Source organism: Neophocaena asiaeorientalis, unplaced genomic scaffold (genome assembly GCF_003031525.2).
Source record: "Neophocaena asiaeorientalis asiaeorientalis breed wild unplaced genomic scaffold, Neophocaena_asiaeorientalis_V1.1 scaffold684, whole genome shotgun sequence".
NCBI classification, from domain to species: domain Eukaryota; kingdom Metazoa; phylum Chordata; class Mammalia; order Artiodactyla; family Phocoenidae; genus Neophocaena; species Neophocaena asiaeorientalis.
Window position 1 is genome coordinate 1,734,601 of NW_020174048.1, and position 22,215 is coordinate 1,756,815.

Genomic DNA, 22,215 nt, shown 5'->3' on the forward strand with positions numbered 1-22,215 from the left:
GAGATACGGCCACCCCAGGGTTCCTCCTCACCTGTGCTTTATTCAGAGAAGCTCCCAGGAAGACATCATCAACAAGCAAACAAAAATCCCCAGGACTTCATTTCTTACACACTTGAAACTTTTTCCTCTGAGCGCTAAACAAAGTCATCAGACGGAGAAGTTTGGGCTCTTTTTTAGGCCTTTGTGTTTGGGGAGAGCACACCCACCATTGCCCCAGCATCCCTTGTGAAAAGCCCAAAAGGCTGGGGATTCTTCTCACCCTCTGTCCTTCCCTGTGGACCTGATGTGTGAGCTGGGGGCTGCAGGAACTGCCGCCGTGAATGTCCGGGCTACGGTTGTGACCGGTGCCCGCAGAGCCTCACGTTCAATGGCACGCACTCTGCCATTTTCCTTCAAACATATTGGAGGAGGAAATATAAACTCTTATCACTGTGTATATTCGAAAACAATACTTTTTTTTTACTAGAACCCACAACGGATGGTGTTTGCGTCACTGCAGTTCATTTTCATGCTTCTGCACCTCAGTGATGCTCAGAATTGAATAGGAACAAACAATTAGAGGTGTTTTCCCACGGGCAGTCTGTGTCTCTAAAATAAAAGGTTCTTCGCTGTAAGTTTGCTCAGGAGGAAGAAAAGGCATAAAGTTGCTGAAGTCTCTGTGTTCACTTCACAGAGGTTCCTACCTCTGTGGACAAATCATTTAAGTTCTTGAGCCTCAGTTTCTTAATCTGTGACGTAAGGGTGATGGTGTGTACCTTGCAAGATAACATGAAATCAGTTTCAGGACAGGGCTGATGAGCTGAAATAAACGTTAGAATTGTAAAATAGAAATTTTAGCATTGACGGCCTGTGACGGGGCATGGATGGATGCTGCGTGCGCTGGTCATGTTTTACAAGTTAACGTACTAGGATTGTTTCAAAGCCGGCCACAGCTGGATTTCTAATACTTGCCAAATAACCTAAATAAAGTTTGGTTTTGTAGTGGATTGAATCAAGAGAGGGTGAAAACACCTATAGCTTCAGCTGGGTGGGAGTGACCCTCTAATTGTTAAACATCCGTTGCAGATGGAATTGTGGAATGCCAGCCCGGGCCGCCAGGTGACCAGGGTCCTCCCGGAAGTGTGGGGCAGCCGGGATTGACAGGCGAAGTTGGAGAAAAAGGTAAGAGATTTAATTTTTTAAAAAAATGCTGATTCTGTTTGGGCATGTGATACATTTCTACATACTTACTGGCTTCGAGTGGACATGGGTGGTATCTTCCATTATTTGAAGCTCCCCTCAAAATCCATGCCTCAGATGTGTCTCCCGACAGCTCTGCTGAGATTATTGGGCGTTGAAGAGACAGTTGTCACCTGGGAGACAACGGGGAGACGGGCCCTCAAGTCAGAGTCCGTTCTTTACCCTCTGTGGGGTCAGCAGATTCAATTCTCAGATTGATCCCTTCCTGCGATCCTTTGGTTCAAAGTAAGAGATTGCATTCTCCAAGAATGCACGTCTTTCCTTGAAGCCGGATCGCAAGTGTGTATACAGAACGCTCACCACCCCTCAATCCCAGTTTCCGTAATCAGTGCAAGCAGATCTAAGCTGACAAATCCACCACCTCCACCCTTGGCTCTGAGTTTTATCTTAAACTTTTCAAGTGTCGTCTGTAATGCCAGCGCGGGACGCATCCTGATCCTTCACTATCTTGGGAACGATGGATTATCACTGCACAAACAGTCCCGTCTTAGAGTGGAGTAAACAAAGGATGTTCCAATATTTATTCAGTATATGTCTCTTAATACCCAGGGAGTAGAACAAAGAGAGGGCGGCCCCCCAAAACTGATCCCTGTGGGTCCCATTACTGGCTTTGGATCGCAAAGAATTTGTGCTCTTCCAAAGTCTGAAGCTCAAATGCGTGGAAAATGTCTTAGAATTTTGACAGCCGTGTAAGTTGCAGAACCTTAGATGAAAAAGTGATCTTAGAATTCAAGCGGGGAGGATTGTGTCACCCGTTGGCGTGTCACTTGTTTTTCATGAATCTCCCTAGTTACCAGTTGCTTAGCGCTTTCTGAGGTAGGCTGTTCCATTTTGTGATGGAGCCAGTGGTCAGAAGGTTCTTTGTACTGAGAGGCGTGTTCATCCGTCCCCCGGCTCCTAAGAGGAGCCTCTTTCTTCCTGTGCCGTCACGCTCCTGCAGTGGAGCCGTCACCCTGCCCAGACTGCAGTGTGAGGTCTCCCCGCCGTCCACTTCCAGCATCAGGAGCAGACACCCGTGGATCCCACAGCACCTGCAGCTTGGCTGGGTTACTAGGCAACTAACAGTGCTTCCCTCCCACTGATGCGCTCCTGTCCTGCCCTGGTTCCCGACACTGGGGCCTGGTGTGGGGTGTGCCTGGGACTGGGGTGCCGGTCAGGGTGAGGGGACGAGGGGCACACAACCCAGCCTCTGTGACCCCTGAGTGACAGCTCCTCCACGTGTGCTCTGCTCTCTGTTTGCCTTACCTGTGCCTAGAAACCTGACATTCAAGGTTCAGGACACATGCACATCTAAGACACTCGAAGCCCTTTTAGCTTAGTTTGAAAATCAAGATGTAAGAGGTTAGAGTTTCCAAAGAAAGGCATTTCCTCCCATTTTCATGTGCTGGGGTCCCTCTCCTCTTGGGTCCTCCATGCCAGGTCAGGTCTTTGCCCTGGACTTCGTACCTTCTTACTCCCATCTGTCATTTGTCAGCCTGGAACATAGGTTTAAAGTCCAGGAGTTATATGTGCAGGTGGCTAAAAGATACAAAAGCAAAGGGAAAGATGATGGGAAGTTTTAGAATTAGAGACAGAATGATAGAGTCGAGTCATCTCAGGCTGATGGGCAAATGGAGTTCTGGATCACTTTTTAGTGAGGCAGGGCCTGTGCCTTGGCAGGGCGGAAGGATGGGATTCCTTAGAAGGGCACCCGTGGTTACCTGTGATGTATGCTGAGGGCGGAGGGTGGGCCCCATGTCAGGGATACGCGGCCACTGGCAGATGGACGCGTCTGGAGCGGGTGTTAGGTAAATGGTGGCCTCCTCTTCCCTTTCCTGTGCTGTCACTATGCTCTAGGGGATTCTGCTCACCTGTTCTGTGTAATACCCCGTGTCTCCTTTTTTAGGTCAAAAAGGAGATAGTTGTCTCGTCTGTGACTCAACAGGACTTCGTGGGCCCCCAGGGCCACAGGGACCCCCCGGAGAAATAGGTAAGGCCCCAACTGTGAAAGGGACCAGGTCAGAATTTGCTTCGATGGGTTGGAACCTTCACAGTGAAGCATATCTTACTCCCTGACCTGATTTTCTCCATCAGCACTAAAACACGAGATGAGAGTGTGAAGCCACACGTCTAGGATTTGTCCATTTTGTTGAAAATTATCAAGATGACTTACAAATTCAGTGTCGGAAAGATTTCCTCGTCAAAGGATAGCAGCATATGGCTCACACAGCTCTGCAAATTTCCTTATCTCAGAGGGGGTTACCTGCCTGCTTTGGTTTAAGTTGCCCCTGGGCTTGCGGGCAGGGGTTTGTAGCCATTCTGCGTCAATGTTACTTGTGTGCGTTTGGGGGTCACTCGTCCCCCTTCTGAGCCCGTCCTGGGCATTTTTGTTATTACTGTCTCGAGCTGCTTCAAACGTCATCCACTTAGTATAAAGATCTTTGCACTTTTGAATCTTGAAAAGGTAACAATGTTTTGAGCTCTTAGAAGGTGTCTCATCAACAGTGTGCTGAATCTTTCCTCTGTCTCTCGCGAAAGGTTTCCCAGGACAGCCAGGGGCCAAGGGCGACAGAGGTTTACCCGGCAGGGATGGTCTTGAAGGATTGCCTGTAAGTAAACCTGTCTGAGTTCCTAGACATATTCGAAGTTGCCACCGAGCAAGCCAGCAAAGGCATGTATCTCTGCATTTGCACGTGGACTCCTGCTTTATTTGGGAGCTGGTAAAGGATCACTTTGTCGAGCAGTTAGAATCACTCCCCGTGTCTCTCCTGACTGATTGACCTGAGGATGAGTAGGACCATCGTATCCAGAACCTGCACCCCAGCTTGCCTTTCTTCTCACCTGGTCAGAATCCAGTCACCACTTACCTGTTTCCAGCACGACCGAGTGCCGGTGGTCACTTTCCTGCAGGGTCTCTGGTGCCACCAAGAGTCACCTCTAGCAGCCACACTGTTGAGTTGTCTTTTTACACAATCATCCATTCTCACACCAGACAATCTAAAGCTTGTCAGTGAATAAGTTCAGCGCTGATGGTGTCTATGGCAGTGAAGCAGAACTGGCCGATTTTCCTCTACGAACTTGAACTATTCCTTTCTTCTTCTTCTTCTTACAGGTACAGAATTTGAAAGCTCCTATCACCAACATCTATGGCAAAGACACTTTTTCAAATCTATAAATGAAATATCTCGATCACAAGGACATGAAACCTTTCTGTTAGACAGAACACCATTTTCTTAACCTTTCTACGTTGTTTTAAAAGAAGCCATTGAATAGCAGATTATAGTAATAATCTTAAATATTGAAGGACGTTATTTTTTGTGCACGTTACCAGCTCTATTTCTAAAGCTTTTAAGCCTTTGGGCTTTGTTCTCCTATTTTCTTTGTGCTTCTCAGTTCTGTTAAGCATTAACCGATTTCTACAATTTCTTTCATTCCTTTTTTCCTTTTCTTTTGTCATAAATGGAAAGTTAGATCTGTAGCATTATTCTTTTTTGTTTGTAGGTCTTTAACATTTTGTTTGTAGGTCTTTAACGTTTGTAATTTAAGAAGATACTTCTTTTTCGTTTGTAGGTCTTTAACATTTGTAATTTAAGAAGATATTTCTGGAAGGTTCTGTAAAAGCAGGTCAGGGCAAAAGTGAGTTGAAATAGGAATGAAACAGCTGGAATCCAGCAATAGTTTTCTCCTTTTGAAGTTAAGTCATGGGCTTCTGCTTTCCAGAACTTCCCCGGTGCCTGGGGAGCTAAGTTAGAAGTCGCAATTGTTTAACATATTTCTAAATAAGTTGGAAGTTCACAAAGCTGGGAACTCTGACTGTGGTGGGGATCAAAGTGGGAACAACTTTGAAGGCAACAGACATAGTCTGGGCACGGTCTTTATCTACTCAGCCTTCCTGGAATACTTCCTGCCTCAACTCTGCCTGGAACCCAGTCCAGACACCCGCCCCCCCTCCCCAGCCCCAAATCCAATATGAATGAGAAAAGAGGAAGGAGGATGGTTGAGGAGAAGTCATGATAAAGAAAAAAACAAAGAAAATGTACAACAAAAAATGCAAATCCCCATGCCTTGTCCGTCCAGGGAGCATCTTTCTTGGTGTAGAGGTAGAACACTTCTAAAAATTGTTCTGTGGGTAAATAACCTAAGAGAAGATAATAATTTTCCTTTTATTAGATGCTATATCATAGCTCCGTGGTTTAACTAGCTCAAAAATGTGGCACCCTTATTTCGAATTTGGCTGGAGGCTAGAGGAGGCTCCACAAACCAGCGGAGCAAACTGGAAAGTAGATGCCAATGAAGAAAGCTCTGATTCTGCATTTGATTTAGGTAGCGTTTCTGGGACACGTCCTCTGAAAGCTGAGGGTTCGATTTGGGGAAAGGAGGACAGACCACAAGAGGCGGGTTCCAGGCTGAGATGACGAAGCCCAGCCCCCGGGCAGGTCTGGGGTCACTGGGAGTGACCTGTGTTAATGGAAACGAACTTCTCCCAACTTTTCCCATGGTGACACCACTTTCTAGAAGCAGACTGCCCGAGTTGTCAGATCTTCTCCAATTTATGTAGCCAGTGGTAAACTTCCAAGGCAGCGTCTGACTCTCTGACATTTATCCTAGGGCATGTACATCAAAAGACCCTTGGATCGCTTAGGATCAGCAAAGAATCCACATGAGATGTCCTAGGGTTGTAAATGTCAATTTTCAAAGAAATCCTAGATTTCTCCCTTAAATAAAACGATGACTGACACGGTCATCAGTATGAAAATAAAAACCTGTATTTTTCTCACCCTGTGCTCATAGTATCAGAAAATACTATACTTATGTGGTGAAGAATCCACATAAAATAACATAAGGGGTGCTTCTGGTTTGAGAAGACAGGAAGCCTTGGTCCTGCCCTCACAGCCCTGAAAGGCTAGTGGAGAGACAGAAGGCAAGGAAATGTCCCTAATAGAGCAACGAGGACCATGCAGTACACCGAGGAAACACGGGAGAAGCCCACCTGGGCCTATGCGGAAGGGCTTCCAAGATTCGCTGGGCCTTAGGGAGGCACGGGAGCTAATGTTGACTAGAGAGAAAAAGCTACAAAATACCACAGCAGCTTTCAACCAGATAATGAATTTTCCATGTCCTCTGCTAGACTTCCTGGCGGGTGGCTGGTGGAGATAGTGGGACTAGAGTAAATACGATAGATTGAGTACCTTCCCCCTTCCTTCCCCGAGTAGCTCTGAATGAAGGGTCCTCTGTCACAAGGGGCACTTCCAGCTCAGGGCCAGCTCCGACCGACTGTGTCCAGTAGTTTGAGGCATACATATTATAGGTACACAGAGAGGGGTGTGTGTGTGTGTGTGCGTGTGTGTGTGCGTGTGTGTGTGCGTGTGTGTGTGTGTGTGTGTGTGCGTGTGTGCGCACACTGTGGTTCACCTACATCCAAGAACCGTTTCAAAGAGAGTTTACAAAAAGGAATTCAAACCACATGAATTCCGCAAGGGTTTAAATTCTGCCAGGTGAGCGGGGAGGTTGAAGAGATCCCTCTCTCAGAGAACAGGTAACTGAGACAGTTGTTTAAAGCCTTGGGCCTCTTCCTGGTGAATCCCACTCTCAAGGGGACTTGGAGGGGGAGCCATCTAGGGGGTGGGCATTCCTTGAAGATTCCCCTTTCCAGGAACAGAGAAGTGTTCCCGTGTGTCTCTTGGGAAAGTTAATTCTATTCTGCTGACGGCTCAACATCCCAGTTACAGAGCTGGCCTGAGGCTCCCTTCCCCGACTTTCCTCTTTGCGGGTGCTCTGGGCCTCCTCATCTCTTCCGGAATTAGGGCTGTGAGCGTGAAAGGCAAGCTGTGTGATTTCAGCACTGACCAGACTTAGGTAACGTGGCTGTTCTCAGCCTCCATCTCTGGTTCCTGGGCCCAGGGAATCGCACATCCAGCCCCTTCCAACCGTAGCCGACCTGTTCTTGGGAATGTCAGCAGTTGTAAGAGACAAGGAAGTTACCTGAGGACTGATCTCCGGGCTGGGCCCGGAGCTCCTCCGTCACTCCCCCGCCCTGTCCCCGTCTCCATCACTAGAGGCTTTTTAAGGGCAGCACACCAGTGAGGTCAGCTCAGGGCTCTGTCACAGAGCTGCTGGCTTTTTTTGCTCCTACACAGGGAACAGGGAGCTCTAAACCCGTCCCCGCTTTTCAAGGTGGCGTCCTGATTTCCCTGCTGCTGGTTTGCTCTATGGATGGGCGTCTTCGGTGGCGGCCTCACAAGGCTTTGTTCTCGCAGGGACCGCAAGGTGTGCCAGGGCTGATGGGCCAGCCAGGAGCCAAGGGCGAGCCTGGCGAGATTTACTTCGATATTCGACTCAAGGGCGACAAAGGAGACCCAGGTTTCCCAGGCCAGCCCGGGATGCCAGGGAGAGCAGGCTCTCCCGGAAGAGACGGCCATCCGGGTCTGCCCGGCCCCAAAGGCTCCCCGGTATGTCGATTCCCAGACTTTGAATGTGCGCTTGACAGATGATGGATATGCAAAGAATGGAAGAAGGAGTAATTGGTCTCCCGTCGACCTGTTTTCACTCGGGGGGGGGGCGGTCCTTGTCGTAAACGAACTTGTCTCACGTTCACTGGAAAAACTAGTCTGTAAACCTAGGTGTGATAGCCCTGACTTGCACGATTAGGTGATAAGGGGTCAGTGTCTTCTGATGCGTCTGGGGGAACTGAAAAGACCTCCATATGTCGGCCGGGAGGTGAATTTTAAAGTTAGCGGCGTTCAAGTCACCCTTTCAAAGAAGATTCCAGATATAAGTGCCTTCCTCTTTGGAGTGTCTCCTTCTGTGTGGGTTGGGAGGGCAATTGCTCAGCTTAGAGGAGAGAATGCCGGTTTCATTTATTAACTACAAGGTGACCTCTGCAGACGGGTTGAAGTTAATAAGTAGCACAGCTAGTTAAACTCGGCACTTTTGTACCGCGGGTGGTGGAAAAATGCGACGCGGAGTGGAGTGCTGGTATGTCTGCTGATAACTTGTCTTTTTCTCTTTTCGCTTCAGGGTTCAGTAGGATTAAAAGGAGAACGTGGCCCCCCGGGAGGAGTTGGATTCCCCGGCAGCCGTGGTGACGTCGGCCCTCCTGGGCCTCCAGGGTTTGGCCCTATTGGCCCCATTGGTGACAAAGGACAGATGGGCTTTCCGGGAAACCCCGGGTCCCCAGGCCTGCCAGGTGAGGCCTGAGGACCTCCAGTGCCGCACTCAAGTGCCAGGAGCCCTGGGCTCAGTGACATGGGGACGTGGGTCTGGTTTCAGTTCTGCCAGGAGAGGGGGATGTGACCTGAGCAACCTTTCCTTAGCGTTTCTGTATCTCGTTCCTTCCTTTACGAGATGGGCCAGTGGCGTGTAGGATCTAGATAACAGGAACTTGAAGGTCTAGGTGATTTCCTTATAAATAAGTACGCCATATGCAGCAGAGAAGGTCAGCCTTCTGTGTGGAAGTGACACCAGCCTGAGCCCGTTTTCTGTTTCTCCCCGATGAGCGGTCCCTTTTGGCTTCTGTGTATCCCAAGCCACATACTTACTCTTCACCCCTCCGCTGATGTGCACACACTGACATCCACAGCTGCTTTGACTTGGCTGTTGAGTTTCGGGGTAGTTCCAGCCGTTTGTTGACTGTTTTATCACGTGGTTCTGTGTGCCACGCGCTGAGCTAAGCGAACAGAGAGGAAGCAACTCAGAGGCCGCCCGCCCTCCTGGAGCCCACCGCCCGGGCTTTGGTGGAGAACGTGGGAGGGGGCTGTGTGAGGGTTTCCCACGGATGCGCTCCACTGCATCCTCACGACGGGCTTATCTTCAGGGACGGAAGTGAAAGGGGGGGGTCCCCAGGCCCACACACAGCAGACTGTCAGTGACTTATTAGTTGAAGATGATTCCGGGAAGAAATGGAACATTGACATCATTGCCTAGGAAATCTGGAGGAGAAGAGGCCAGGAACGGCCTGGGCACAGAGGACAGAAGGACGTGTGCTGTGACTAAGATGGCTTAAGAGTTGTAGAAATGAATGAAAGGTGACTTGGGGTGATTAAAGGTGTGTGGCCAGTAAGCCTGGAGAAGCATAGAAGAAGCTGGAAGATCGAGGTTTCCGACAGGAGAGACTCAACAGAGATTACAGTCTGGCCTTCTTGTTCTCACACATTGGCCGATTCTGTCCCGAGCCATGTATCCAGCCCAAGTTCCGTCAGTTCCTGTCCCCACTGGGAACTGTTATTTCCTTATGAAGACCCAGTGTAGGGTTTGTCAGCTTCGTAATACAGAACACGTCAGCAGCCCTTGACGGAGGCCCAAGTACAGTGCCTTACTGGATGGGCTCTTGTGATCGTTGGGTGGTCGCTGGTTATTCACTAAGTGAGGACTCCACTGATGCGTGCTCTTTGATTAGCAAGGAACCCGGGAACGTCTCTCTCTTACGACTCCTTTCGGGGCAGGAAAATGCTGGGTTTGACTTAGAAACACCCCGGGTCTCGGAAAGGGGCCTCTGATCACTAACCCGACACTCCTCGTTCCCAAATCACCATCTCAAGTGTTCTTCGTGCTTCCGGAATCTGAACACTTGCAGCGTGTACAAAGGAATCAGGTTTCTTTTTCTCGGCCAGAAACTACCATCAGAAAAGCCAGTGGGACGCATACAGATACACCTTGACGGCATGGGAAGAAGGTTCCCGAAAGAGGCAATGCTGACAGTGCTGTCGGTCGGCTGTCCACATTCTGGAGGGTTGCTTGGCCATCCAGACCCCGGCAGCTTTGGGATTAGAAACCCGACTTCTTTGATCTGCCAGAGCTGTGTTTAGTCTGATGGTCATAAAAGCCTTGTTCCCAGGGCTGGAGCTGATAGCAAAGATGTGTTGGGGTCAGGCCCTGGTGCTTCCCACAGTCTGTAGCTAAAGCAAGTGTTGGCTGTCCCTGGGAGGCCCTTCAGATCCTGAGTTCTTTAAGGTACGTGAAGGTTCAGTGGAGATGAGCCCTTAGGTCCTTTCGTAACAGCTCAATCCTGACACCCAGTGGATCTCGTAGGCACGGGCACCCGGGGCTGCGCCTGCACCTCCACCTCCCAGTTTGGAGATAGAAAAGGTGGCTTTCCTGGGCTGGAGATACCGCAGAACCATGCAGCTCACTGTTAGGGTAACGATATCACCCACGGGGCACGTCGTGAAGGTAACTTCCCACCAGATGTGGGCATCACAGCAACTTAGAACCAGTCCTGTCTGAGCCACTGAGAACGGTGAAAAGACTTTGACTTTTTGAGGCAGATTAATTGATACCAGGGTCATCTCGCTGTTGGTTGCTGTAGAGTTTTTAGCTTTTCGTGACCCTTGTTTCGGACGCTTAAAGAATTCTTGTGTCAAACAAACGTCTAGGTCATTTTGGACGTTTTGGGAGAAGAGGCGCTCTCTGTGAGAGATTCTAGAAAAGGAAAAGGAAGAGATGGAGGCGAGCAGGCAAGGATGTGACGCGGCAGCCCTCACGCTGTGTCCTTTGCTCTTTTTTTCCTCAGGTCCCAAGGGTGAAGAAGGAAAGGTCATGCCCTTACCCGGTCCCCCTGGAGCAACAGGACTTCCGGGGTCCCCCGGGTTCCAAGGGCCCCAAGGTACTCAGCGTCTCGTTCACCTGGAGGCTTGGGGTGGGGGAAATGTGCTCACGTTTTTCTCACGCTGACCATTGGTCTTTCTCACCGCAGGTGACCGAGGTTTTCCTGGAACCCCGGGAAGGCCGGGTCTCTCTGGAGAGAAGGGTTCAGTCGGCCAGCCTGGGATTGGCTTTCCAGGGCCTCCCGGCCCCAAAGGTAACCCCGCAGGACAAGGCAGCTTTGGGGGGGCTGCTTGCTCAGGCCACTGCCTGCGTGGGCCCCGATGGTGGCGCCCGTCCCCGGCTGGTTAGCACCAAGGGCTCATCCTCACGTGAATTCTAGGAGAAAAGAGGCGGTGTACGTAAACACACCATGTGCGAGTTAGCGAAAGAGCTGTGCGGTGTGCAGCCTGGTGATTCCGGTCACCGAGGTGATGGGTGACGTGTGCTCCCGGCCGAGTGGTTTGGTGGGAAGGGGTTGGGACCTCAAGGACCCCAAGCTGCCCGGGGATCTGGCAGATGCCACGTTTGCCTCAACCTACCCTCAGGGCGGTCTCTCTCTCATCCGTGAAGGGAGCACACAGCCCGCCGGGACCTGGGCCAGGCTGGTCTGGAAGGCGGAGGAAGGGCGGGGGGATGGTGCGGTGAATATGAGGGGGGGCCTTGCTCTTGGGGGAGAGGCCCTCACACGCATGGACGTTCCAGAACCAGTACTTCTCTCTGAAAATTGTAGGGAAGTAAAGAGGACAGCTTCACCCGTGTTGCTGCTTTCTTAGTTCTTCAGGGAGACTGATATGCAGGCTGGCCATTAGGGACTTTGGTCCAGAGCCCAGAAGGGCTGTGAGCAGTGAGGGGCACGTCTTTTCCCTTTGGGCCGACATCCCGACCCCAGTCTGACCACCGTTTCACCAAAACTTAGTTTAAAGACTTGTCCAGCCTCCGGGCTTCTTGTCTAGGGCTCTGCATCGCGCCCACTCTCAAGGTTGCAGGCCTTCGCGCTCGGGGACGGGAGACGGCGGCCTGTTTCTCCAGGAGCCGTATGATGCCCGCCACGCTCATGGCCACTTCTGCCAGGCTCATGGGGCAGAAGGCCCCCCAGTGACCCTGCAGCATCACGGGGGCAGTGCTCAGGCCTCCTGCGTGTTCCATGGGAGAACCAGACCACTGCCATCACGGCAGGTAGAATTTAGCTGAGGAAGGCCTCCTTAATCAGAGACCCTTTGCCCACGTCGCACGAAGCTGCCTGGAGTTATGTGCACTGTCTGTCAGGCCCCTCGAAACGGCAGCCCTACACCACGGGCGATTCAGGTTCGTGTTTCTGCAAGCTTGCAGATCACTGCGTGTCCCCAACCTTCCATCACACAGAGAGAGCCTAGCCCAACGGCTCTCACACTTGCTGCTGTTTATAGCCACGTGGGCAGCTGTCAGAAAGCCCATCAGAGGCGGGACCCAGTCTCTAAATGTCCCCACGTGCCTCCAGTGTGGTGCAGTTGGAGAACAGGTGGTGCTTCTCAAACTCGAACGTGTCCAGGAATCACGAAGGGTCTTGTTAAGATGCGGGTCTGCGTGGGGATATCCAGGCTGGATTTCTAACCAGGCGACAGGGATGCTCTGGGCCACGCTCGGAGTTGTCAGAGTTTAAATTGCCATTCCCAGTCTGCACATGCTGGTTTGGTTGGGTTTAGTTGGGTTCATCTGTGGGGAGCGGATAGGAAAGGAAAGTTCTAAGCGCTTAGAAACAAAGGAAGGGAGGGGGTGAGTGTGAGGGAGAAAGAGGAAGGGGCGGCCAGCGCTGCGAGCGCACCCTGCCCCCAGGCTCCCCCTGGACCAGGATGGTCTCATCTTCCTTTTTGGCGCCCTCAAATCTGTTCAGGTTCATCTGAGCAGGTGTAAAAGAAGTGGAGAAAGCAGGGAACGGTATTTTTACATGAATGATTTTTTTTGACTCTTCCAAACAGGTGTTGACGGCTTACCTGGAGACACTGGACCTCCTGGAAATCCCGGTCGCCAAGGTTTCAATGGCTTACCTGGCAACCCAGGTCCGCCTGGCCAAAAGGTGGGTACTGAGCGTTCTCTGGATTGCTGTTTTCTCATCCTTGTGATTAATTGGACCCATAAATTGTGGGCTGTTAATCTCATATGGTTTGTTGGGTTGGCGTGTTTTGTGTTTGAATGAAATAGCATCACAGGGAAAGTTCCAAAGTACAAGGGGTAGCACGTGGTCGTGCCTGTTTTGGGGAGAATCACTTGTTCCTGCTTTGTGGGTGGGCTCTTGCCTGTGTGTGTCCTGGATCTCCGGTACAGTGTGTGTCATATCACGAGTGGAAGGAGAAAGCCGTTTGGAAGCCACTGTTCTGAGTGACCTAACAGCCCCCAGCAGGGTGGGCTGCGGCCTCAGTGATACTGACATTCGGGTCCAATAGTTCCTCGTGGTGGGGCTGCCCTGAATACCGTGGGGTCTTTCGCAGCCTCTGTGGCCCCGACCCCCGACGTGCATGCCCAGTGTGACCGCCGTTACCCAGTGTCACCGTGGGGCAAAGGGCCCTGGTCGGGGACCCCGGGACTAGTGTGACATCGGGTTTCTCTTTGCCCTCGAGCACCCCTCTGCTGCTTGCTGACACTCGGCAAGTACAGGCGACTGTTGGGTAGATCCTCTCCCGTTCTGATCATAAGGAAAGGAACTGAAGTTGCCAGAAGGCGTCTGCCCTGCCTGGGAAAAGGCCACGGCCAGGAGATGCGCCTTTGCCAGCACAGAGCCCCTGCCCTCGCCTTGGGGGTGGGCGGGGGTGCACACTGGCAGCTGGCCTCAGTGATGCCGGGGAAGGTTCCTTCTGAGGAACGCCTGACCCAAGGTGGTGTCCCTGCCCCGTGTGGCTGGCGTGGAGCGTGTGGCCTTCGGACGCTTTCTTTCTTTTTTTTTTTGTTTGCGGCACGCGGGCCTCTCGCGGCTGTGGCCTCTCCCGTCGCGGAGCACAGGCTCCGGACGCGCAGGCTCAGCGGCCATGGCTCACGGGCCCAGCCGCTCCGTGGCATGTGGGATCTTCCCGGACCGGGGCACGAACCCGCGTCCCCCGCATCGGCAGGCGGACCCTCAACCACTGCGCCACCAGGGAAGCCCAAGGACGCCTTCTTTATGTGACACACCCCCACCTTCCCCTGATGACCCGCACTGGGTGTGAAAGTGAGTCAGTGACCGCACTATGTAGATCGCCTCCAACACTGGCTCACGAGCTAGTAGATGCCGAATGGAACTGGAATTAAGGATTTGGTTTACGATTTTAAATACTGAGCTTTTTCAAAATCCCTTGGACTGAGTTCCCTCCAGTTTGCAAATTTCACTGCAGGGCCGTGTGGATAAGACACCTCTGCCCGCTTACCTCCACCTGGTCGTCATCTGGAAGTTGCTGCCTTCAGAGATGCCGCGGCGGGGGGTGGGGGGGGGGCGCTGTGACATGATGTGCACGTTTTGCTTCACACGGCCCGTCGGTGCTTAAATTGGGGTGTGCTCCTTCCTGCAGGCCCTCAAGATACTGCCTTTATTTTTAATCATCTGTGTGGGTCAAAGCCCTTTGATTCACGAAAAGGTTTTAAACGTTTAATTTGACATGAGAGCTTCCATTTCATCAAAAAAACGAAGTAAATGGAGTTCTGTTCCAGTCCTGGAACTTTCCACCTCTTAATACCCATTCGCTGGCCACACAGCACACTGGGTGTTGTTCCCGCTGTGTAGACTCAGGGCAGCAGAGTCGAGGGGCCGAGACCCAGCGGAAGGAGCTCCTGCCTCTCTGACTGTGGACAAGCCGTCCAAACGGGGGAGCCTTGGCTTTCCTCCTTTGTGAAAAGAAAATAATAAAAATTACCTCCCTTTCGGCTTGTAGTGAGATTGAAAGGCAACAATAGGTGTGAAGAAGCTTCGCCAACTGGAAGGTGGGACAAATACCGTTCTTATAAATGCACCAGCAGCATCGGTTAACACGTACGCCCTTGGCCTGATGAAATCGCGGGCTCTGAGGGTCACTGGCTTCTCTGTGCTTCATGGTTTCCAGGGCGAGCCTGGAGTTGGTCTGCCGGGACTCAAAGGTCTGCCAGGACTCCCTGGCATCCCCGGCACCCCTGGAGAGAAGGGAAACGTCGGGGGACCAGGCGTTCCTGGAGAGCACGGCGCCATCGGCCCTGCAGGCCTTCAGGGAATCAGAGGTAACTTCCTATGGGCAAATCCAGCTTGTGGTTGGGACGGGGTCTGTTATTGTGTGTCCGCAGAGCACCTATCAGGGCTCAGTAAACGTTTGCTGAATGAATGATGAAAATTCTAGACGGGTTCCTGGCGAGCGGCGTGAGTGGATGGTAGGTGCTGACATCGCTGTGTCCCCATGTGGTGCATTCACGATTTCTTCCCCATCCAGGTGACCCGGGACCTCCTGGATTGCAAGGCCCCAAAGGAGCTTCTGGAGTCCCCGGAATAGGCCCTCCTGGAGCTATGGGACCCCCTGGAGGACAGGGACCCCCAGGGTCATCAGGTGATACTACGTTCTTCCAGAATGTTCCCTTCCCTAACTCATAATCTGTGACTAAAAGGGGGAAAAGTCGGTTCTATTCTGTGGCTGTAGGTTTGGTTGTTTGCTTACACGTAAGGTCACAGGCGCCTTTCTTCACCTCCCTCTGAGCTTGGTTTACGTGCCAAAGACACCTCCCCTTTATATTGTATATTCTTTACCTTTTACATTTAATTTAGAAGGATCGGTATCTCTATCTTATCTTTCCATAAGAGGTTTAGTAAGTTGTAGGTAACTTAAACAAAATGAGTTCATGTCTGGAAGCTACCTTTGCCTTTTATAGTCATTCTAGAAGTGAGACAGAGAGGTTGGACCAGGGCAGGACAGTCAGGGAGAGACACCGTGGAGAAGCTGGGCTTAGGTCTGAATACTACTGAGGGGCCCGGGTGGGAATTGCTGACCGCTCATGGCAGGTAGGCGGGGCTTTGTCTTGGGACGTCATTTGCCCACCGATGGCCCCAAACACCACTATCTGGGAAGGTGGAAGCTGTTCCCCTCTACCCCCGACGTGGGCACGGCTACACACCTTCTACAGAAAGTAACAGTTAAACAGGGTACAGGATGCTGCAGGACACCCTGTCGATCCTGCTGACGCCCCCTTTCTCTTCCCCACCTCAGGCCCCCCTGGAGTGAAAGGAGAGAAGGGCTTCCCCGGATTCCCAGGCCTGGATATGCCAGGCCCCAAAGGAGACAAAGGGCCTCAGGGGCTCCCCGGCCTGACAGGACAGTCGGGACTGCCTGGTCTCCCTGGACAGCAGGGCACACCTGGACAGCCCGGGTTCCCAGGTAAATGACCTGTGAACTCCACCCAAGTGGATGCTGGGGAGACGCCTCACCTGGTCTTGTTCATGACCCTCGCTCGGCATCTGCCATCAGCGTTCACGGTCCTTCCATCCGGCCACAGGTCCCAAGGGAGAGATGGGCGTCATGGGGACCCCCGGGCAGCCCGGCTCGCCAGGACCAGCGGGTGTGCCAGGATTGCCGGGTGAAAAAGGTAGGGAGCCGTGACTCCGGAAAAGCCCATCTCATGTCGGTGTCCTGATGCCTTGTGGGAAATTCTCCAAGAGTCGTAGGTCATTGTTCATTTCAAGAGGCCTGGGATAGAAGATCAAGCTAGGGTCCGGAAGACCCCCTCTTCCAGGAGGCGCTCAGGGGTCCTGGGGATGAAGGGCTGTGCCCTGCCGAAAAGTCAGAGAGAAGACAGGTTTCCGGGTTTCCTTGTTGGCATGGTAGAGTTTTCGGGTTTTTTGTTTTGTTTTGAGAAATGGTGGTATTTTTAGTCATTCGAAGATTCAGTCACAGCAACTGAGTCTTTGGAATCAAATTAGCAAACAGGGGAAGTTTACAAGTCTTACTTTTTATTACTTATCTTGATATTTGAAATTGGTTCAGATACTGTTTTTAAAAAAGAAGTTGACTTTAAATGTGAGACATAAAAATGGTCATTTGTTTAGTTGAACAGGAAAATTCTGTTCTTTCGGATAGAATTGAGGGGCCACTGAGCAGATGTCGTGAAGGTATTTGAGAAGGAGAGAAAATATAAATTATTTAATAAGTGAAGTCTCCTATGTTGGAATTATTAGCAAATAATGAATTCTAGAAAATGGCTTTTTTGTTCATTTCCCTGCTGTCACATTCTTCTGGGTAACTCGGACCCTCGCCATTTAACGCCACTTTTGGACAGACTATTAGTTCTTTATAGGTTGTTTATCAGTTGCTTCTACTGGCCAGAAAGAACAGCACACTCGTCACTGCCTTGGGGGCCCTTGGCCACGCGTCACTCGGTGCCTCCTCTTCTTTCTACAGGGGACCACGGCTTCCCGGGCAGCTCGGGACCCAGGGGAGACCCTGGCTTCAAGGGTGATAAAGGAGATGTGGGTCTTCCTGGCAAGCCGGGCTCCATGGATAAAGTGGACATGGGCAGCATGAAAGGCCAGAAGGGAGACCAAGGAGAAAAAGGTAACGCGGAGGACAGTTTACCTTCGGAGGGGGGAGAAGGTGTCTAACGAGTTATTCAGTTCTTCACACGTGATGTCAGACCAACCTGTGTTTCTACAGTTTGTCTTATTTTAAGCAGACGTGGTCGTCACTATTTTTGTGTGTGTGTCGTGCAGGACAAATCGGCCCAACTGGTGATAAAGGATCCCGGGGAGATCCTGGAACCCCAGGAGTGCCTGGAAAGGACGGCCAGGCAGGACACCCTGGGCAGCCAGGTATGGAAGGGAGTTCAAGGTCGCCAGCTCGGCAGGGGCTCGTGTGGGGAGAGGTTACCTGGCAGTTTTCATGGGCGTTGACCTGTTGGGTTTTTCTCTTTATGATTCTAGGACCTAAAGGTGATCCGGGCATAAGTGGGACCCCAGGTGCTCCGGGACTTCCTGGACCCAAAGGATCGGTTGGTGGAATGGGCCTGCCAGGTATGTGGGGTTTAGGAAAGGAGTTCCCTTTCCAGTGCTTGTACATGTGGTGCTTGTGGGATGAGTCTGCGGGTGAGACCCGCTTCACGGAGGACGCGATCCAGGGAGACGTGTCTTTGACACAGACTCACATCTTCAATCCTGTGTGGTCTCTTGCCTAGGGATGGTGGCATTTGGTTGACCTTCCAGACATTGCTTAAACAAGCAAACAAACAAAACTCGTCACAGTTTAATAAAATAAAACACGGGCTGTGCACTATGAACTTTCAGTTAGCTCCAAGTGATCCTTCTACTTGGATCCGTCGAGGAGGTGATTAATTCTCCATTCAGTTGTGTCAGCGCAAGCAGCTCGCGCCTGTAAAGCCCTTTGACGTTAGCTCAGAAGAATCCCCTGGGCTCCTCCGCCCTGGTCCCGAGCTGGCCTCCCAGGCTTTGCCATCAGCTTTGGCGGCGGTGACAGCGACCAGAGCAGAGGCAGCAGATGGAAGGCTCAGGCCCCGATGGTCCAGGTGCTACTGCTTCCTCGAACTTGCCCGGAGCAGGAAGTCAGGGCAGCCAGCCTGTCTTCCTCACTCCTCCCAAGTCTTTGCGAGGCGCGTTGTCACTTTGCTTGAGCTATAAACACCCGGCGGCTGCAGTAAGGCTTCTTAGATTCTTTTTGCAACGAATCTCTTGGGCCGCTAGGCGGATGCTGGTTGCAATAAAACAACCAGGGTTCCCTTTGTTGCAGTAATCTCCCAGGCCTTGGCTGCAATTTAATACCCAAGTTCTCCTTACAATAGCATCACCAACCGACTCACAGCTGCCCCTAACAACCAAGCCAGCAGCCGCAGAGGGTCAGTTACAGGGCCGGGCATAAGCCTGCTTCCCTGGGACCTATTTATAAATTAGTTTGACTGCCCACATCCGTCCTGGAAGCAGGTACGCTTTTACTCTCCATGGCCTGCCTCTCGCCCCCTCTGATTCGTTCGGATAATGAGGTTTGACTGCGGAACGAAAGACATGGAAGCCGTGTTTAATGCTGTTGGGAAAGGAAGCATGCTCAGCGGTTAATGTATTTTTTCTCCCTTTGTAACGTGGTTGTCTTTAAAAGACAGGAGGAACGTTTCCTGGAGTGGTTCTAATGTGGTCTGGGGGGCTGGCGCCTGCCTGGATCACTTACAGCTTGAGAGATGAGGGGATACGTGTTCCTCCGTCTCATTCTTGGCCGGTAGTTGAGACGCTTTCCTATTTTTAACGTGAGCACCTGCTAAGCACACGTTCTGTTTCAATTGTGTGTGTTTCTAGGAATACCTGGAGAAAAAGGTGTGCCTGGCCTCCCTGGCCTGCAGGGCATCCCTGGCTCACCTGGAGAAAAGGGAGCAAAAGGAGAGAAAGGGCAGGCAGGTCTACCTGGCATTGGGATTCCAGGACGGCCCGGGGAGAAGGTAACAGCATCCCCGCGGAAGCCCCTCCCACCCATCCCCGCAGAAAGGCTTTGGAGGAACGTTTACTGAGCATCTCCACACAGTAGATGAATCATAACACAGAACGGTTTCTCCAGTTGATTTTACGTCTCCCTGCCTCCCCCTCCTATTCATGGCCTGTGTCCCCAAGGAGGATCCGAGACGTGTTGAGAGCTTGGGTAGCAAGTTATCATGGGGAGGAATGGAGAAGGAACACGAGAAGCAGAACAGACAACTGCTCTTTGCTCTGGGTTTCTAGTTTTTCCTCCATTTTCAGAGGGCTTTGAGTCTCCCCTTCGAAAGCTGGAAGTGGAATTCTGCCATGCGATAGTCATTGCACTCCCATGTGTACAGAAAGCACCTCCAGACGCATGTCCAAGGACAGATATGACATTAATGGGCCCAATTTTCACCCACAGGGAGACCAAGGGGTAGCAGGTTTTCCAGGAAGCCCTGGAGAGAAGGGAGAGAAAGGAAGCAGTGGGATCCCAGGGATGCCCGGGTCTCCGGGCCCCAAAGGCTCACCAGGGAGTGTTGGCTATCCAGGTAAGTGAGCTGGCCTCCTCCTGAGCTCGGGGTTCAAGGATGGCAAAGAGAAACTCAAAGTCATGGGAATTCTGGTGTTTTGGTTTTTCTTTAGGAAGCCCTGGGTTGCCTGGAGAAAAAGGTGACAAAGGCCTCCCGGGATTGGATGGCGTCCCTGGCATCAAAGGAGAAGCAGGTAGAGACCACTTTTTAGGACACAGGTGGGGGCCTGTGGAGAAGAGGCCAAGGGGCATCAAGGCTGGGTGACCTCTGAATGACCAGCTGGGCTCACACCTCCATTTCCAGATGAACAAACTGAGTCTAGGGGGACTTCTAGGGTCTTTCCACCAGTTAGACCTAGAACTGGTTTTACAGCTAGTTCCAATTGGGTCTAGAAACTCTTCCTGTTCGGCATGGTAGATGGACGTCCTTTCTCTCCGCTCTCACCAGCTTTAGGGGGTCACCAGCTGCAGTGGTGTTACTGCCGCATGAGGGTCCCTTCTGAAGGGGTGTCAGGAGTAACCTCGGGGAAGCTGGGCATGCTAGGGGGTGGGAGGTACAGCTCCCTGGAAAAATGTCAGGATTGGTGCATTTTACATGCAGATCACGGTGCCGTGATAGGTTCCATGCCTGACCGATCTGACCTTTCTCTTTGAGGTCTTCCTGGGACGCCTGGTCTCACGGGCCCGGCCGGCCAGAAAGGGGAGCCCGGCAGTGATGGATTCCCAGGGTCGGCAGGAGAGAAGGGTGAACCAGGTATGTTGGGCTCCCATTTCCCTTTCAGAATGAGACTCTGCTCTGGAGTAAACGTCTCCCAGAGACTTACATTCCATGCTAAGTGACCGGAGCTGGGTGTAAGCTGGGCATAAGTGACATCCTTACAGCTGTTTAAGCAACAATGTGGGCAAGTGGGGCAGGATTGGATGAGAAAAGGGGAAAGAGGATGTTCATTTATTCCACAAATACTTATGGGCGTCTACCCTTAAAATGGCCTGAGCTCTCAGTGTGAGTGAAGGAGACACCGTAGAAAGCCCAGACCGCTGCCTTCTCTGCCTGGCCTTTCCCTCTTTAGAGGAACGGTCCTGGGAATATTCTCAGTCCCCAGAATCTGCTCCTGTTACTGATGGGGGCACGGCAACTTGGGCAAAAGTGTGAGCTGCGGGCTCCAATGATGACAATCACATACATAATAATATTCGTATATAGCAAGAGGGTGACACACAGACAGTTTGAAACAGGTTGCCCTCAGTCGGGGGATGGAGGGAGGGAAATAGTGCTGGGGAAGAACATGGAGGGGGATCCATGGCTGTTAGTGTTGGTCTCTTCCTAAAGTTCATTTCTTTCATTCTATGAGCCTTATGTTTATATTATGTACATTCATTTTCCCATAAAAATAGTTCGTAAGAAATGCCTCCACACCTACTTCCCCCCTTTGAATCTTCTCTTATGCGCCTTACTCACATTTGTGGACTCCCTGGTGTCTGCTGCCCCAAATATCACTGGCTCTGTGCACTGCCTTTGTGAGTAGCTGTTAGTTGGATAGTCATCTGAGAAAAGCCAATTGGTGAGTCTCCAGACGTTAATGGGAAATGAGTACCCATCTGTACAGATCGTTTCTCCTAAATGCTGTAATGGTTCTGGGCTCAAAGGTACTTGGGAAAATGTGCTAAATTATATATATATCCAGTCAAGGGTATCTTAGAACAACTGTAGTGATATAATTTTACTTGCAAAGTACAACGGACTAATTTCTCTGTGTTTCACAAATAGTACATGGTATCGGTGCAAAGAGTGGATATTGCTTTGTGCTGTTCCTGCAGCTCGGCTGTTTTAGGAGAGATAAACGGGACTTCTTACCTTTATCTCGTAGGTCTACCGGGAAGAGGATTCCCAGGGTTTCCAGGGGCCAAAGGAGAGAAAGGTAACACATTTGCTAAATGTGTTCTTCCTTTTCAACTAACTGCTGATACACGTGGCACTGGCAGAGCAGGGCGAGCAGATACAAGGAAGCACGTGGACATGGGTGATAGATTATGGGTCGGGGGCGGTCGAATTGCCACTTTCTACTGGCTCGTGGCAAACCACTGCGTGGCGTGCGTGTTTCGGATTCATAGCCTTGTGAAGTGGGGTGGGGGGAAATCCCAGGGAGGGCCCAACCATCCTTCTAGGTGGTGACCCTGTTTCCTCCCCTTATTTTTTCTTAATAACCTTGAAGCAATCCTAGAATTTTGTCATTTCGTTGGCAAGTTTGGGGTAATATGTTTAAAACAACATGCAGGGTTTTTTCCTACAAGCTCTCACTTAAAAAAATTTGTTTAAAACAGCTTTATTGAGGTACCACTGACATCTAATAAACTGCATATATTTAAAGTGTACAATTTGCCAAATCTTGGTATATGTACACACCCATGAAAATATCAGCTCATTCAAGACAGTGAATGCATCGTCACCCCAAAAGTTTCCTGGGCTCCCTTCTCACCC

General features: G+C 51.3%; 1 protein-coding gene across 1 annotated transcript in view; it reads left to right on the top strand.

Annotated features, from left to right (window-relative positions):
• The window catches only part of COL4A1 (collagen type IV alpha 1 chain), a 95,274-nt gene that overhangs the window by 55,599 nt on the left and 17,460 nt on the right, over positions 1–22,215 (top strand). The window contains exons 24-43 of the mRNA XM_024754023.1: positions 1,066–1,161; positions 3,125–3,208; positions 3,757–3,827; positions 7,476–7,667; positions 8,236–8,404; positions 10,727–10,819; positions 10,910–11,014; positions 12,756–12,853; positions 14,844–14,994; positions 15,201–15,314; positions 15,969–16,136; positions 16,255–16,344; positions 17,157–17,309; positions 17,465–17,563; positions 17,675–17,764; positions 19,052–19,191; positions 19,629–19,755; positions 19,850–19,930; positions 20,392–20,490; positions 21,605–21,655. Of these exons, the coding sequence (XP_024609791.1) occupies positions 1,066–1,161; positions 3,125–3,208; positions 3,757–3,827; positions 7,476–7,667; positions 8,236–8,404; positions 10,727–10,819; positions 10,910–11,014; positions 12,756–12,853; positions 14,844–14,994; positions 15,201–15,314; positions 15,969–16,136; positions 16,255–16,344; positions 17,157–17,309; positions 17,465–17,563; positions 17,675–17,764; positions 19,052–19,191; positions 19,629–19,755; positions 19,850–19,930; positions 20,392–20,490; positions 21,605–21,655 (2,271 nt within the window). The remainder of the gene's footprint in view (positions 1–1,065; positions 1,162–3,124; positions 3,209–3,756; positions 3,828–7,475; positions 7,668–8,235; positions 8,405–10,726; positions 10,820–10,909; positions 11,015–12,755; positions 12,854–14,843; positions 14,995–15,200; positions 15,315–15,968; positions 16,137–16,254; positions 16,345–17,156; positions 17,310–17,464; positions 17,564–17,674; positions 17,765–19,051; positions 19,192–19,628; positions 19,756–19,849; positions 19,931–20,391; positions 20,491–21,604; positions 21,656–22,215) is intronic.